Source organism: Manacus candei, unplaced genomic scaffold (genome assembly GCF_025592945.1).
Source record: "Manacus candei isolate 608988 ecotype Guabito, Panama unplaced genomic scaffold, ASM2559294v1 h1tg000060l, whole genome shotgun sequence".
Taxonomy (NCBI): domain Eukaryota; kingdom Metazoa; phylum Chordata; class Aves; order Passeriformes; family Pipridae; genus Manacus; species Manacus candei.
Window position 1 is genome coordinate 8,697,366 of NW_026138108.1, and position 13,052 is coordinate 8,710,417.

At 37.9% G+C, this 13,052-nt stretch overlaps 1 protein-coding gene across 5 annotated transcripts in view; it reads left to right on the forward strand.

Moving 5' to 3' along the window:
* TUB (TUB bipartite transcription factor) overlaps positions 1-13,052 on the forward strand; it is a 154,990-nt gene that overhangs the window by 100,318 nt on the left and 41,620 nt on the right. For all 5 annotated transcript variants that reach the window (XM_051804254.1, XM_051804253.1, XM_051804255.1 and 2 more), the window contains exons 2-3: positions 3,324-3,375; positions 4,795-4,957. In XM_051804254.1, coding sequence (XP_051660214.1) covers positions 3,324-3,375; positions 4,795-4,957 — 215 coding nt within the window. The remainder of the gene's footprint in view (positions 1-3,323; positions 3,376-4,794; positions 4,958-13,052) is intronic.

Sequence of the window (13,052 nt, forward strand, 5' to 3'; positions counted from 1 at the left end):
AGACTGACAGAGTTTCATGCTACTCCTGGGATTTTCTAGCATCCCATCAAACATGTAGGCAGAATTGTTCTAACAGCCTCTCTATGACATTATTTCTTGCCGTCTTTCCTGCCATTTCTAGTCAGTTTTTCCTCTGTACTGGGCCTTTACTCTCTGACCATCCCAGTTATTTGGACCTCAGAGCAACAAAACTATGACCACTTCCAAAACTGGGCAGGACAGGCTGGGTCCTCACCAGAAGTGTACAACTCTTCCATGGGGATGAGCAGTTGAATTCTGCTTTTTTTGAAAGACCAGGAAGGGCAAAGGCTGTGCATCTGCTCCTACACTTTTGTGTTTTCCAATGAAAGAAAAGGGTAAGTTTTTTGGATTTCAGTTCTTAGACCCTGGAGCATCTGACAGAATGTATGGACTGCCAGATGCTGTGGCAAGATGATCTGCTAAATCCTTCTGCAAGGACTCACTGAAGTGTGAGAAAAAGGGTCAGTGGTGCTTGCACACTTCCATCTCAGATTCTTCTGCAGATGTTTTTCAAGGCAGATAGAGTGAGAACCTGATGGAATTGCTACGGAAACAGAGCTTATATTATTTATTTACTCACTTATTTATGCATGCATGTATTTAAGCCCTGATGTCCCTTAATGGCATATCTTGGACGTCACCCAGTCTTAGGAGAGTTTTTCTATTGAAAATCAGGGAAAGTGAAATGTTGGCTGCTAATCAGCAACTCCAAGGTCCACTACTTCTGCAGAAAATATTGACAAATTACAGTCTCAAACTGGAGTGCTGTGTTATTACAGCAGAAGAATATATAGACTAAATTGAATCCTCTTTGTATTTGGAGTTGCATAAGCATTATTTAGGCGTCAGAAAAGGACAGAATTACAACTTTTCAGTGATACTGGCATTGAGTAACTTCTAAAAGAGACAGAGTTGGTGGTAATGAGGCCTTTTTAAAATTACACTGTGAAGGATTTGGAAGAGTGATGTGGCTGGCTGGGGGGAGCAAGGCATGCTCATACAAGTCCAGTAACCTGGAGGGGGAGAGGACTGTTGAAGTAACTATTCTGTTGAACCTCACTGTCATTGAAGAAAGCTGGAGTTCCATTTTAGTTGTTGGATGTTAAGCTTAAATAATGCAAGGCTTGTCATTGCATATTTACAACAGGATTGTGAAAACTACCCAGAACTTTATAAAATACGAAATGGGAGAATGAAGGACCTGGAAGTTCCAGACGAGCTTGTCATCTGGTTTTCAAAGCACACTGTTCTTAGTCTCAGCTTTGATTGCATATATTCAGAGACTTGAAAAGCAGTGTCTTGCAGTAGAAGGGCAGGTGGAGAGGTGTTATAGCGTCACTGCATCCATAGTGTTTGGATGGAGTTTTATTCTTTTTTGGCTGTCCTCTCTTCTGTCTGATAGTTGCTTTGCATTCGTGGAATGCTGAATCAATGCAAATCACACCATTCCCCTGATTGGGGTTTGCTGTTGTATTATTTAAACTGCCATGTTTACCATGCCAAGGTTGGACATAAAGAGAATTGAAGGAGCTGTGCCTTTTTACCTGAACCTGAATTTACCTTGTTGTGGCTTCCCAGGGAGTCACAGGTAAGGTTTAGAACCACACAAAGAACATTTCCCTGCTCCCTTATTCCGTGTGTTGTGCCAGGATGGTATATGCATTGCTGCCTCTGCAGTTCTTCTGTTCTTTATTAGCATCATTACATGGTTTTGGCTTTTTATCAAGCATTGTCTGAAACGAGAAGGATTTGTTCAGGCCATTAAGCCTGAAACTTTATACTTGGGCATCTTTTACGCAGTTGTTTGACCAAAGATATCCATTAGGGTAGTTTTATTTTCTAGCAGTGCAGCTAATAAGTATTGCAGTTGTAGTGAAGCACTCTTGTGAAAACCTGATACTGTATACTATGGAGGAATGTATGTCTTCTTTTTATAACTTGTTTCTGTAATTTATCAAATTAAGAATGCTTGACGTAAATCAGAACATGTTTGTGGGTGGGAAGGGTTTTTTCTTTAATTTTTTTTTTTTGTGGACTGTGGGTAATGCATTACCTCTGCAAGAGACTGTGTAATTTCATACCTGAGGTACTTGAACAGCATAGTTTCATTCTGTGGAACATCAGCCTTTTGTAACAAATAACCCAAGTATAAGTTGCAAAAGGCTGATGCTACCAGGAATGCTTAATTACATGTCTCTGATAATGCTGGCCTTAGAAAGGTGGCATTCTGCATGCCTTTATTAACTGTCCTATCCGACCCTACCATAATGTTACTGGCTCCTAAAGAGTGTATGTTAATACATGGGATTCACATTTTTTATGAAATTTTCATTGCAATACAGTTGGGTTGCATGTAGGTCAGAATCCAGGTTTGTTTGTCCTGGATTTTAATTTTCTATTTGATTGTTAAGAGTGATTATAAGAGAAGGCACTAACCTTTTGTAAAAATGTATTGTAAGAGAAAATGAACTCTACTTGTAAGAGGCTATTGTTTTTGTTCTATAGCGCTATTTTCCTTGTAGATGACATATTACTGTTTAAAAGATTTAATTATCTATGTTCAATGTTTAACCATAGTGTTCTTACAATAGAGACCTTTGTTCTCCTGAAAAATAAAGCGTAGTCAGTAGTTTGATAAAATACTTCACAAAAATAGCTTTCTGATTTCAATGCCAGTCTTTAACATCTAATTAATGAAAATGATTGAATGCACAGGAGCTAATCTCCCAACTAGCAACAGTTAGCAGAAAGAAATATGGCAGTGAGCAATGCTGTTTATCTTGCCAGCCTGTAAATGTTGAAGTGTATGGCAGTAAGTGTGACTTTTCATATATTCAGGAATAAATTATAGTTTTCAGTGTGCAAAAGATTAGACAGTTAATTTTCCTAACGTAATTTTAAATATTGCTGAGTTGCTAAGCAGCTCTCTTACGCTTCTCACTTTTTCTATGCTTTATATGCAAATTTTCAATCAAACCCCATTGCTGTATACATTGGTGTTTTACATTAGAAGACAGTGGAGAAGAATCCAAGCTGTAGACCATGGATTTTTTTATTTCTTTTCGAACTGCCTGAATGTATAGTTTTGTTGAAGTTTGTGTGAGTCAGAGTTTTTCAATTTTTCATTGACTGCATTTAGATCCTCTGGAGCCAACTTTTGTGGGTTAGGGCAGGCAAACTTCCATGGAACATAGTGGGAGTTGTGTATGGATAACTCCTGGAAGGGTTTGCTCCAGTGACTGCTGTTGAGTGTTGTTTTGAGTGATAAATTTGTTCCAATTACGTGCCCTTTGTCTTTGCAGTGTTCTGGATGATGAGGGGAGCAGCCTGCGTCAGCAGAAGCTTGACAGGCAGGTAAGATTTTGGAGGAGGACCTTCTTGCTCTCTGAAGTATGGATCTTGGAGTAATGAAGTCACTGACTCATGTATCTGATAATTGATAGGAAGTTGCATCCTCTGAGTGGGGAAATGCAACAGAGAGATCTGTGGAGTTTACAGTTTATTTAGAAGTCTGATTGCCATTAAAATTTGACTTATGACTGTGGTTTGAGTGACTCTCATTTCCACTGCGTTGGACTCATTTTAAGCTGACTTACCATGTATTTGTTACCCAACTGATGGACCAGAAAGGACAGAAGGTTCTTGCAGCCATGCCAACCAACAGAGGTTAACCACAAAGATTTTACATACTTGGCTTGTCATTCTATGAGTCTAGCCCTTGTGGCTGTAACCTAGTGGCACTATGTGCTATGTTGCCTATTTTGCTACTGTATTACTACATGACTTTTACAAGAAAGAGAGTCAGAACCTCTTCCATGAAATCTGAGGGAATTCTGCCATCAAGTTTTAATGGGAGTTGAGGTTTCCGCTTTTACTTTGATTTTCTTGTGGTGCCCTTCTCAAAAAACTTTGTCATATTTATAGTTAAATCGTGTGCATTTAATTTTATCATTTTCTATACATTTCTTTTCCCATTGTTTTATCAGCTTGCATGTCTACCAGCATCTCATTTTCAAATTCGAATACCTTCTATTTATACCATAATCCTGTACTTGATTCTAATTACTTTGGAGTCATGTTGAGGTCTTCAACATAACTTATGGAGCTGAAAGAGTCCACTATCCATTCTTATTCTTAAGTTTTAGTGCATCTCCTTTGTACAAGCTAAACTATCACTGTACAGAAGCAAGCAAATGGTAAGATAATAGATAAGTAAAATTAAGAGTTCAGTTATCTAAGGTTGTGGAAGAGGGCTCAAAGAGAGCTACCTATGATACCACTGAATGCTGAAGGTTTTGTTTTTCAGCAGGTCTAGCTGAGAAATTTAAGTGTTTAATTAAAGTTCATCTTTTATAGCTATTAAATTAGGCTCATGTCCAGTATTATCACTTGATTCTAGTTTGCAATCACCTGCTTTTAATTTACAGAAACTGAAATTGGCATCTCTGCCTTATGCCCTTGCTTACCCTCCCGTTGCTTCACAGCCAGTATTCTCAAACTGTTGTTTTCCCAAGGGTTATTTCCAAGCAAGCTCTAACAGCTGCTGGACTGCTCAGAAAGATCTATTCTAATTATTTGCTGTTTTCAGCAGAAGGTGTTTTAGCAGTGGGTTAGTCGTGGTTTTTTGGAAAGATTTCCTGTTACCCAATATCCCACTCTCCAACTGCTGCCACTGTAAAACCAGAGAAGGTGTAAAGATGTCCACTGTTTTTCATTGTAGGTTGCTACCGTTTGGAGTCCAGTAACAGATGCTTTTCTTTGTGTTTTCTCCAGCGGGCACTGCTAGAACAGAAGCAGAAAAAAAAGCGCCAGGAGCCACTAATGGTCCAGTCCAATGTGGACAGTCGGACGAGGACGCGCAGGACGAAACACTCGGAGGAGCAGGCGCCGTTGGTTGAGTCGTATCTTAACAGCAACAGCAGCACAATATATCAGGGTATAAAAATGTCATCTATAGCATGTGTGTTTGCTGCGAGTCATAGCATAATGCTCTCCCTGTTAACTCTATGCTAATGAGAAGAAAGCTTCTTGTTTTGCATATTTTAGTAAATAATTGATATCCTTCACTTGTGTTTGGGGATAAAAACATCAGACCTTGCAATTCTAGCCTAACAGGAAGGAGCAAGGTAACTAGCTGCCCTTTCAGTGCTGTGGGGAAGGAAGAGTGGGTTGTCCCTTCTGCCGTGACTCTTTTAAGTGTTTTCAGCCTTGGTGCCTGCTGAAGTAAAACTAATGGGTTCCACTCTGTGTATTCCTCTGTACATAACTTTGCTTAAGCCTGACAGTGTTAATGATAAATTTGAAGCCTGTCAACTAATTTCAACTAATACTGAATATAATAATTTCAAAGATGCCGTATTTCTGCAAGGTTCATTAAAATAGGCAAGTAGGTGCAGAAGAACATTTCAAGCTTGAACAATGTATCCATTTTCTTATTAAAGATTACAGAATCCAGTAGGGGCAGAGAAACTTCAAGTATCACACCCATAGGGAAAAAAATTTTAAAGCCATTTTTGTATTGTTAGACTTCAAAGACTTAAATAATCAGAAATAAATCCTAAGGAAACCAGGCATTGTTTAGTTCTGTGCTTATATGGCCCATGCTTTCTGGCCCCCTGAAAAGATATGTGCATACTTTTCCTCAGGCTCTCTATCAATATACTGCCTGTGCTGTACTTTTTGTCTGCCCTGTTGTTTCATTTTCAGTTGGTGGTCATATCTTTCAACAAGGAGAAGGTTGGTATTTAGTGGACTAACTAACTAATCATGCTCTGAGAAGTTCAGGTTTCAGAGTCTTTTCCCCCGGTTAGCAGTTGGTGGAAATTTTTGGTTGGTTACAGCTACAGAATTTGTTGTTAGAACCTGGAAATTGCACTGTTTAAATGTTAAGGTTTTGGTAATCATGGGCCTTTTTTATCTTGTTTCTGCAAGTAGATAGGATACCATAAGTGATTTCAGAAGGAGAATTATTTTTTCCTAAAAGTATTATTTTGATTATGTTTTTCTAATAAATATTAAAATAATTAGTAATATTGCCTTCTCTTTACTGTTTCTCAGGGTCTGGGATGTAATTTTTAAAGATTAAATGAAATTTCTTTCCAGTCCAACCTAAGAATTTAATTTAGCACAAAATTCTAGTTTGTTTATTTTTTAATCAGACAAATCAGAAATTTTTCCTCTTTCACTCAATAGTTTATCAAAGGTACAGAGCTGCTCTAAGAAGTAGTATCTTATGGTACAGAGGTGCTGTGGTTCCTGTATTGTCAGTTGATCAAGGTTTTAATTTTCACAAATCAGAGAAAGAGACATTATTGTCCCCTAAATGGTAGCAAATTTCAAAACTGCACTAACTGAGCTAAATTTTGCACCAATTTGCACCAGAGTGGACTTCCTGACTGTGAGATTTACTGTGCTCTTGAGGTAAAAGTGACCCTTCCTGTAATATTATACCACACCATTTACTGGAATACTTAGGAACTTATTCTTCTTAAATCAGCTTGTTCTAAATTTATCTCTCAAACCTTTGCAATATTTTACAAGGTTTCAGAAGACCAGAAAAATATAGTAAAGTTTGTCATATTCAACACAAAGTTTGTTAATCCCTTGGGATAGCTCTCCTTGTAATAAAGCATGCAGCTAGCAAAAGCTGGCTTGGGAGAATTTAATTACCTAGTGGAGTGTTTTATTGCCTTGTAAAATCCTTTGTTAGGCATGTTGCTTTTGAAAATATTATAAGAACTCCAGAAGTGTCCTTTTTCGGCGTGGTCTTCTCTGGGATTGTGCTTAGTGTCTCAAGTCACCCCGTTTGCATGGTACGTAGTTAGGTTTTGGTGACCATTTCTAACTGTGGTGTTCAGCTTCAGGGCTGGCATTTTCTTCCCCTTCAATGACAACATTTGTATGTGGCGGTGTCGGATGCATGAGACAGCTGGGCTGTTTCTAAAGAACTATTCTGCTCTTTTCCGTTCATTTGTTGCTGTTATGGGCATGCTGATTTTAAGTTAAGAATGACTCTTTGATGGGAGTTGATGGTCTACTGAATGAACTACATTGCTTGGATGAGCATGTTTGTGAAATCAATTCCTGTGCTGCAAATGCTACAGAAAGAACACTTCTTTCCACCTATCATCCTGCTCTTCTCTCTTTTTTAGCTTGTACTAATTCTGTGTAGCACAAAAGTACTTGTTGATTTCAACAAATAATTGGATGCCTGTGTGGAGATATCTCTATGGTACTTTGAGCAAAGTAGGTCAGAGATAACATCTCAGGGATTCTGAGATGCTGGGCTTTCTGCGCTGGGAAATTCTCTTTCATACACTGCCACAGCTTATTCTGATGCAGTTATCTGTGCTGCAATGGTTCCCTGATGGGCAACTCTGCTCTGGAATAAAAACTCATTAAATTCCAGAATAATTATCAGAGTGTGGAGTAAAAAGCCAGTAATTTTTGTTCTGGAATAGAACATCAGCCTGGTGAGGTACTTGTGGGCAGAAATACTGGAACAGCATATTTCGCTAGTTAAGCTAAGTTTGTCTTTATGAAGGAGCTGTTGGCTGCTTTTGAATCTCTGCAGGGTGATTGCTGCTAGTCCTCTGGCTACATGTTTTTTTGCTTCATCTAGCTTGAAAGAAGTGCAAATAGATCTGAGATGCAATAGGATGAAGGGGTGTTAATTAAGGACTATGAGTGAGCTTGGTTGGGGCAGCTCACTAAGGGAATGTGGCTTCCTTCCACATGTACAGACGTGGCTTTCCTACACTTACTCAGGATTGAAGATGGTGGGACAAGTTTCATTCAGGATGAAAGTGAATAGGTACAGGGCTTTTTTGAGTTTCTTTTTTGATAGTCTAATAACTAACAAAATAACTCTGCTGAAAGTACACCTCCCCACAGTGAGGAGGAAAGTTGCCAGAATCACTGTAATTTTTTCTTAAATAACCCCAAGGCACAGAAGTGACACATTGGTAGGATAAAAGGGTGTTTCTGTTCCCTTCCAAGTATTACTAGCAATTCTTCTGGGTGCTGTGAGACTTTAAGGACATGGGTGCCCTTCCAGCGAGGAAGTGGCTGCAGAATGCACCGTGCACAATTCTCCAGACAAAAATTTTCTTCTCAGTTCCTGCCCATATTTCACCTACAGGTAAAAGTTTGCAGATACTGTAGCTTCCAAATGACTCATATGTAGTGCATCTTTTTTAAATCCTTTGTTTGTTGGCGTGATGCCTAATTAACCAATAAAAGATATCTGTGGAAACTGGTGTGAATTAAAGTTGAACAGACCAACTCATGATAAAGCATCCTTGGCACTCCGCTCCATAAGTGGTTAATTTGAACTGGAGTACTACCAGTGGTAACAGTGTTTGCCTGTCAGCATCTGTAGACCAGGTAGGTACACTTGTAGGTTGGACTCTAAATTACCTGTCTGCCATTTCAAGCAATAGGTATCCTTCCACTGACTTCCATGATGTTTGGCTTTAGTTATTACTATTACAAATAAGGCCTCTCTCTCTTGCAGTACCAAACACATCTTAATCGCTATTCCATCATTATAAATAGCAAAATAAGAATCAATAACATCATTTTGTATTGCTATTAAGTTTAAATTCTGTGTAAAAGTCAGCAAAGGCATTTATTCACTGGAAGAAATTTTATCCCTCTTTGTAGGAGAGATCACTTACAGATTGTTTTGTCTTCTCTTTCTTGTGTCGTGATTTATTTTTGATTCAGTGTCCTTCATAAGGACGTATTGCTACCTGTTTGTTAAAAGATTTTTTAAATATTTTGCTTCCCATTCTGTAATATGTCACAATTACATCTGTTTGCTTGTTTTCATGTATCTCTACTCCTCTTATTTTGTGAAGTTTGTTTAAAATCTAAACAAACATTGTAGCCTTATTTGACATTGCAGAATTCTGCTATGAATATAGTTCTTTTCAATCTGGATTTCAAATATGTACTGAGCATTCCTGGAGCCAAATAGCATGCAGAGATACACTAGTTACTGCAACAATTTAATTACATTATTTAATTACATTTAATGCAAATGATGAAAGCTCATTTTTACAGAGAAGAGTAATTTTACTTCTGTGAAAATGGTGAATTTCCATTGGGGAGTGATTTTTATTTTCACAGCACTGAGGAAGGCAGAGATTTGAATGAGTGCCAGATATGCTTTCATTAATATTACCATACTTTGTTGCAGCTGTGGCTTTTTTTTTTTTAAAGAGTTGAAATTAAAATTTTTTTCAATTAGATACTCTCAGAGTAATTTTCATGGCAACTTCCAATTTAGAGATTTAGATTAACCATGTGTAAAAAGGCAAAATTACTTTCTTACTTTCCTCCTTTGACATTTGGCAGCACATCTAGATGTGATGGTTGTGTGGTGTGTTGAACAGACTTCTGATGAAAAGTTATGGCTCTGGATTGTTAAATTTGATGTGTCATTCTGCTTATTTACCATGAATGATGAGGGAGAGTTCTGATTAGTATCAAGCTGTCAGCTTCAAAAGATTACATCAGTTACCTCTTCATTTTAAAAAAATCACATATTTGCGTGTTCATCAAATCAGTGTCTTGCTATCCTTGTTTTCCACTGACCTTGAGATGAGAAGGTATTAGTTTATTTTTTGAAGATAGCAAGGAATGTTCTGTGCAAAGGGCTATTAATACTGAGAGATCAGGCAGTACTCCAAGCATCATGTGGGCAAAATACTTAACTTCCAATAAGCATATATTCTGAAATCTTTATTTCAGCTGCAGTCTCTTCACCTTAATCTTTTAAAGCATCTTTTTGATTTGTCAGCAGTCCTTATTGCACTAGTGCTTTTCCAAAATAAACAAACTAACCCAGCAGCGAGGATTGGAGAGCAGTGAGTAGCAAGTGTTTCACAGGTCTTTTTTTGATTCTTGCTCCTGCATGATTGGAGAAGGAAGTTAAGAGGCCATTGCCTAAAATTTCTTGAAAACGTCTCCCTTCTCTTTGTTTTAAAGTTCCACTGAAAGTATTTTCACTTTCAGTTACTACTTCACATGTAGCTGTTATTTTTCGTGGTGGGGCAATCTCAGTGTCTGGCAGCAGGAGGGGCCAGGAGGTGACCCCAGCACTGACAATGCCCTTGCAGGCAGAGCACCATCCCAAGGCTTGGAACACGGCAGAGCCGGGCACTGCCAACAAGATTCTCGCAGTCCCAGACATGGCAAGGGATGAACTGGGGCCAGGGCCCTCCAGGGTGCCAGTCAGGATGGAAAGGAGATACTGCAGCATACATACTGGTCTGTGACGCAGCTGAATTCCCTACAGTGCCAGGATCCTCCCAGGAGACACAGCTGGGAAGCAGCACACCTACAGCATAGCCCCAGGCTGAGGTGAAATAAAGCCTATGGTCCATGGACAGGCTGGGGTTGAAAGCCCACAGCAAGACCTGTCAGGGCAATTAAAACCTGGTTGTGCCCTCAAGGCCCTAATACACAAAATAATTATGTAATTTCTTACTGTCTTTAATCTTCCTGGCATAGATTTTTCATGGATAATTTTAGCTTTCCTTATAAGTTGTCTTTTTTCCCAGAGTGTAATTCATTGCTGTTAACTCTCCATTTCACATGCTTTGTTTCCTTTCCCCCCCCCCAGGATCAGGCAGCAGATACATGGAAGCTAAGAAGAATCTTTTATTTCATTCCTTCCTTTGTTCTTTCTGGGGAACTCTTAAACCAATGAGCTTTTAATAATGTCCTTAAGCACCACCAGGTTCCGATGTACACTGGTTCCTTTTTTCAGAGCCCATTCACATTCAATTTCACTTTTTCACCTTTTTAACATCAGCCTGGTCAACACATCGGTGTTAAAGACATAAACTGCAAGGAGCTGTAGGGAATTTATAGGCAATATAAGGTTTTGGGAATCTGAAATCTGACTGTAACTTACTAGCTGCAAGAATAATGGCTTTGTTTATAAGCATTTTGAGGCAGAAATCAAATCTTTGCATTAGATTAAATAGTAACTAACACAACAAAGTTCTTACCCTAATTCAGGCCCTTGTATTTAACGATTTTTGTCTATGTAAAACTATATAAAAATATTTAATTGCATTGTAAAATATAGTTGATTTGCTCATCTTCAGAATATTTCTAGTAGAATCCAGTGTCTTTTAGATGATTATAGAAATACTAGACCAGTTCAGAATCTAAGTTGATTAAATAAAGTAATAATGAACGACAGCCCAAATAAGCAGCAGCATTGACTAAGGCTAGAACTTTACAAAGTAAAGCAGCAAGCCATTCTTACAGTAATACACAAGAGCATCTCAGGCAATAGTAAGAAAAGGACTACCAATTTTCATTGATTTGTTAAGGTACACGCTGACTGGACTGTAGTTTATCTTTCATTGCATGGTACTTATTCTGGGTTTCACTTTTACTGTTGAGAGGACATTGGTAAATAGAATGAGTATCTGCCTTATGCAGTAGGGCCAGTGATTTGTCTCACATACCTCATTATCTGGTTCAACCTCTTTCTACTTAAGGTGTTTTCCAGACAGACTGCACAATTTTATAATTTTTTTACTTTTTGTGATTTTTCAATTACTTATTCTTCACATAATGCACTGATCAAAACCACTTTTTTTTAGCACTTGGCATTTTTATGTGATAGAGATTTGTAAGTTACGATTCATAGATTTTTTTTTCTTCTTCTAAGATCATGAATGTGCAAGCACTCACATCAAGAAAAATGGTCATGCAAATGGAAAAAAAAAATCTGCATTTTCATTCATGCTCCTTTGAAACTAATTTCCTGTGTGAACTTCTCATTGTGAAGGCCAGATGAAAAAACATGTTTTTCCTTTTCATTCACTCATATAAATATGTATGGACAGCTTATAGAATTGAAAAAAATATTGAGTTGTCTGCAACATAGTTTACTCATGTGCTTACGAAATGCATCCTTTTATTTGATTGTGTGTTGTAGCTTTATTCCTGTAACATGCAGTGTTGTCCAACACAGAACAGGCTCATGGAGAGGCTTCTTTTTTCCCCTTTTAGCACTTAGGGCATTGGTGATGCAAGGCAAAGCTGGGACACTGCACTTCTCTACTTTGAGGAAGCTCTTCTATACTCACCTTGTATTATGTTAATAGACTATTATTAATAAACTATGTTGTTTGCTCCTCTTTTCTTTTCATCTCAGATCCTGAATAAATATCCCAATCTGTGCTCCTTTCTGTCTCTCCACAAGTATTTTTTTTCTCTAATACTGTATGGAGGGCAGTAGTCAGTACTTGATTTAATGAACATGGATTAATAACATTGAAATTAAAAATCATGTAGTAGTTTTATTTGTAAGCTTGGCATTTATCTCAAAACTACTTTTTACAATTTGTAAGTTCAAATGAGAATGAAACATCAGATCTGAGAGTCCAGTGGATTTTTCTGTTTGGAATACTGACTCACTACAGCACTTACTCCTCCATTTTTTTCTTGTCTAAATGCAAATTCTACTACAAACAAATAATTCATATAGAAAAGGAAAATCTCTGGTTTTTTTAAGTAGAGATTTTAATAATCTGGGGTGGGACATATGGAATATTGGGCTAGATTTTCAAATGTAGTCTCTTATTATTTAAGATAACTATCAATAGGGATTTTTAAAGCTGCCTAAATTTCTATTTGCACTGAAATTAATGCATTTTTGAGTGACAGTCTTTGAAACTTCATCTCCAAATAGCTGCATTTAAGGTTCTTTATTTATCCTGTGGTACTGCCTGTCATTGTTTCAACTTTTCAACATCCAGCTAAGGACATAATCATATTGTTGTATCGGTGAATATTATCTAGGGAGGCCAGTTTATCTCATTTTCCTTATTTAGGCTTTCTTGCAGGGAACTGTAAATTGTTTTATGGGGCTATCTAGAGCCCATGGAGAATGCAGGTTAGAGTTTGCCTCAATGTTCCCATCCTGCTGAGAAGGGAAATTCTTGTCATACTGTTACTTAGTGATCCAAAGATGTACTAAAGGGCAGAGGGGAAGACATTTG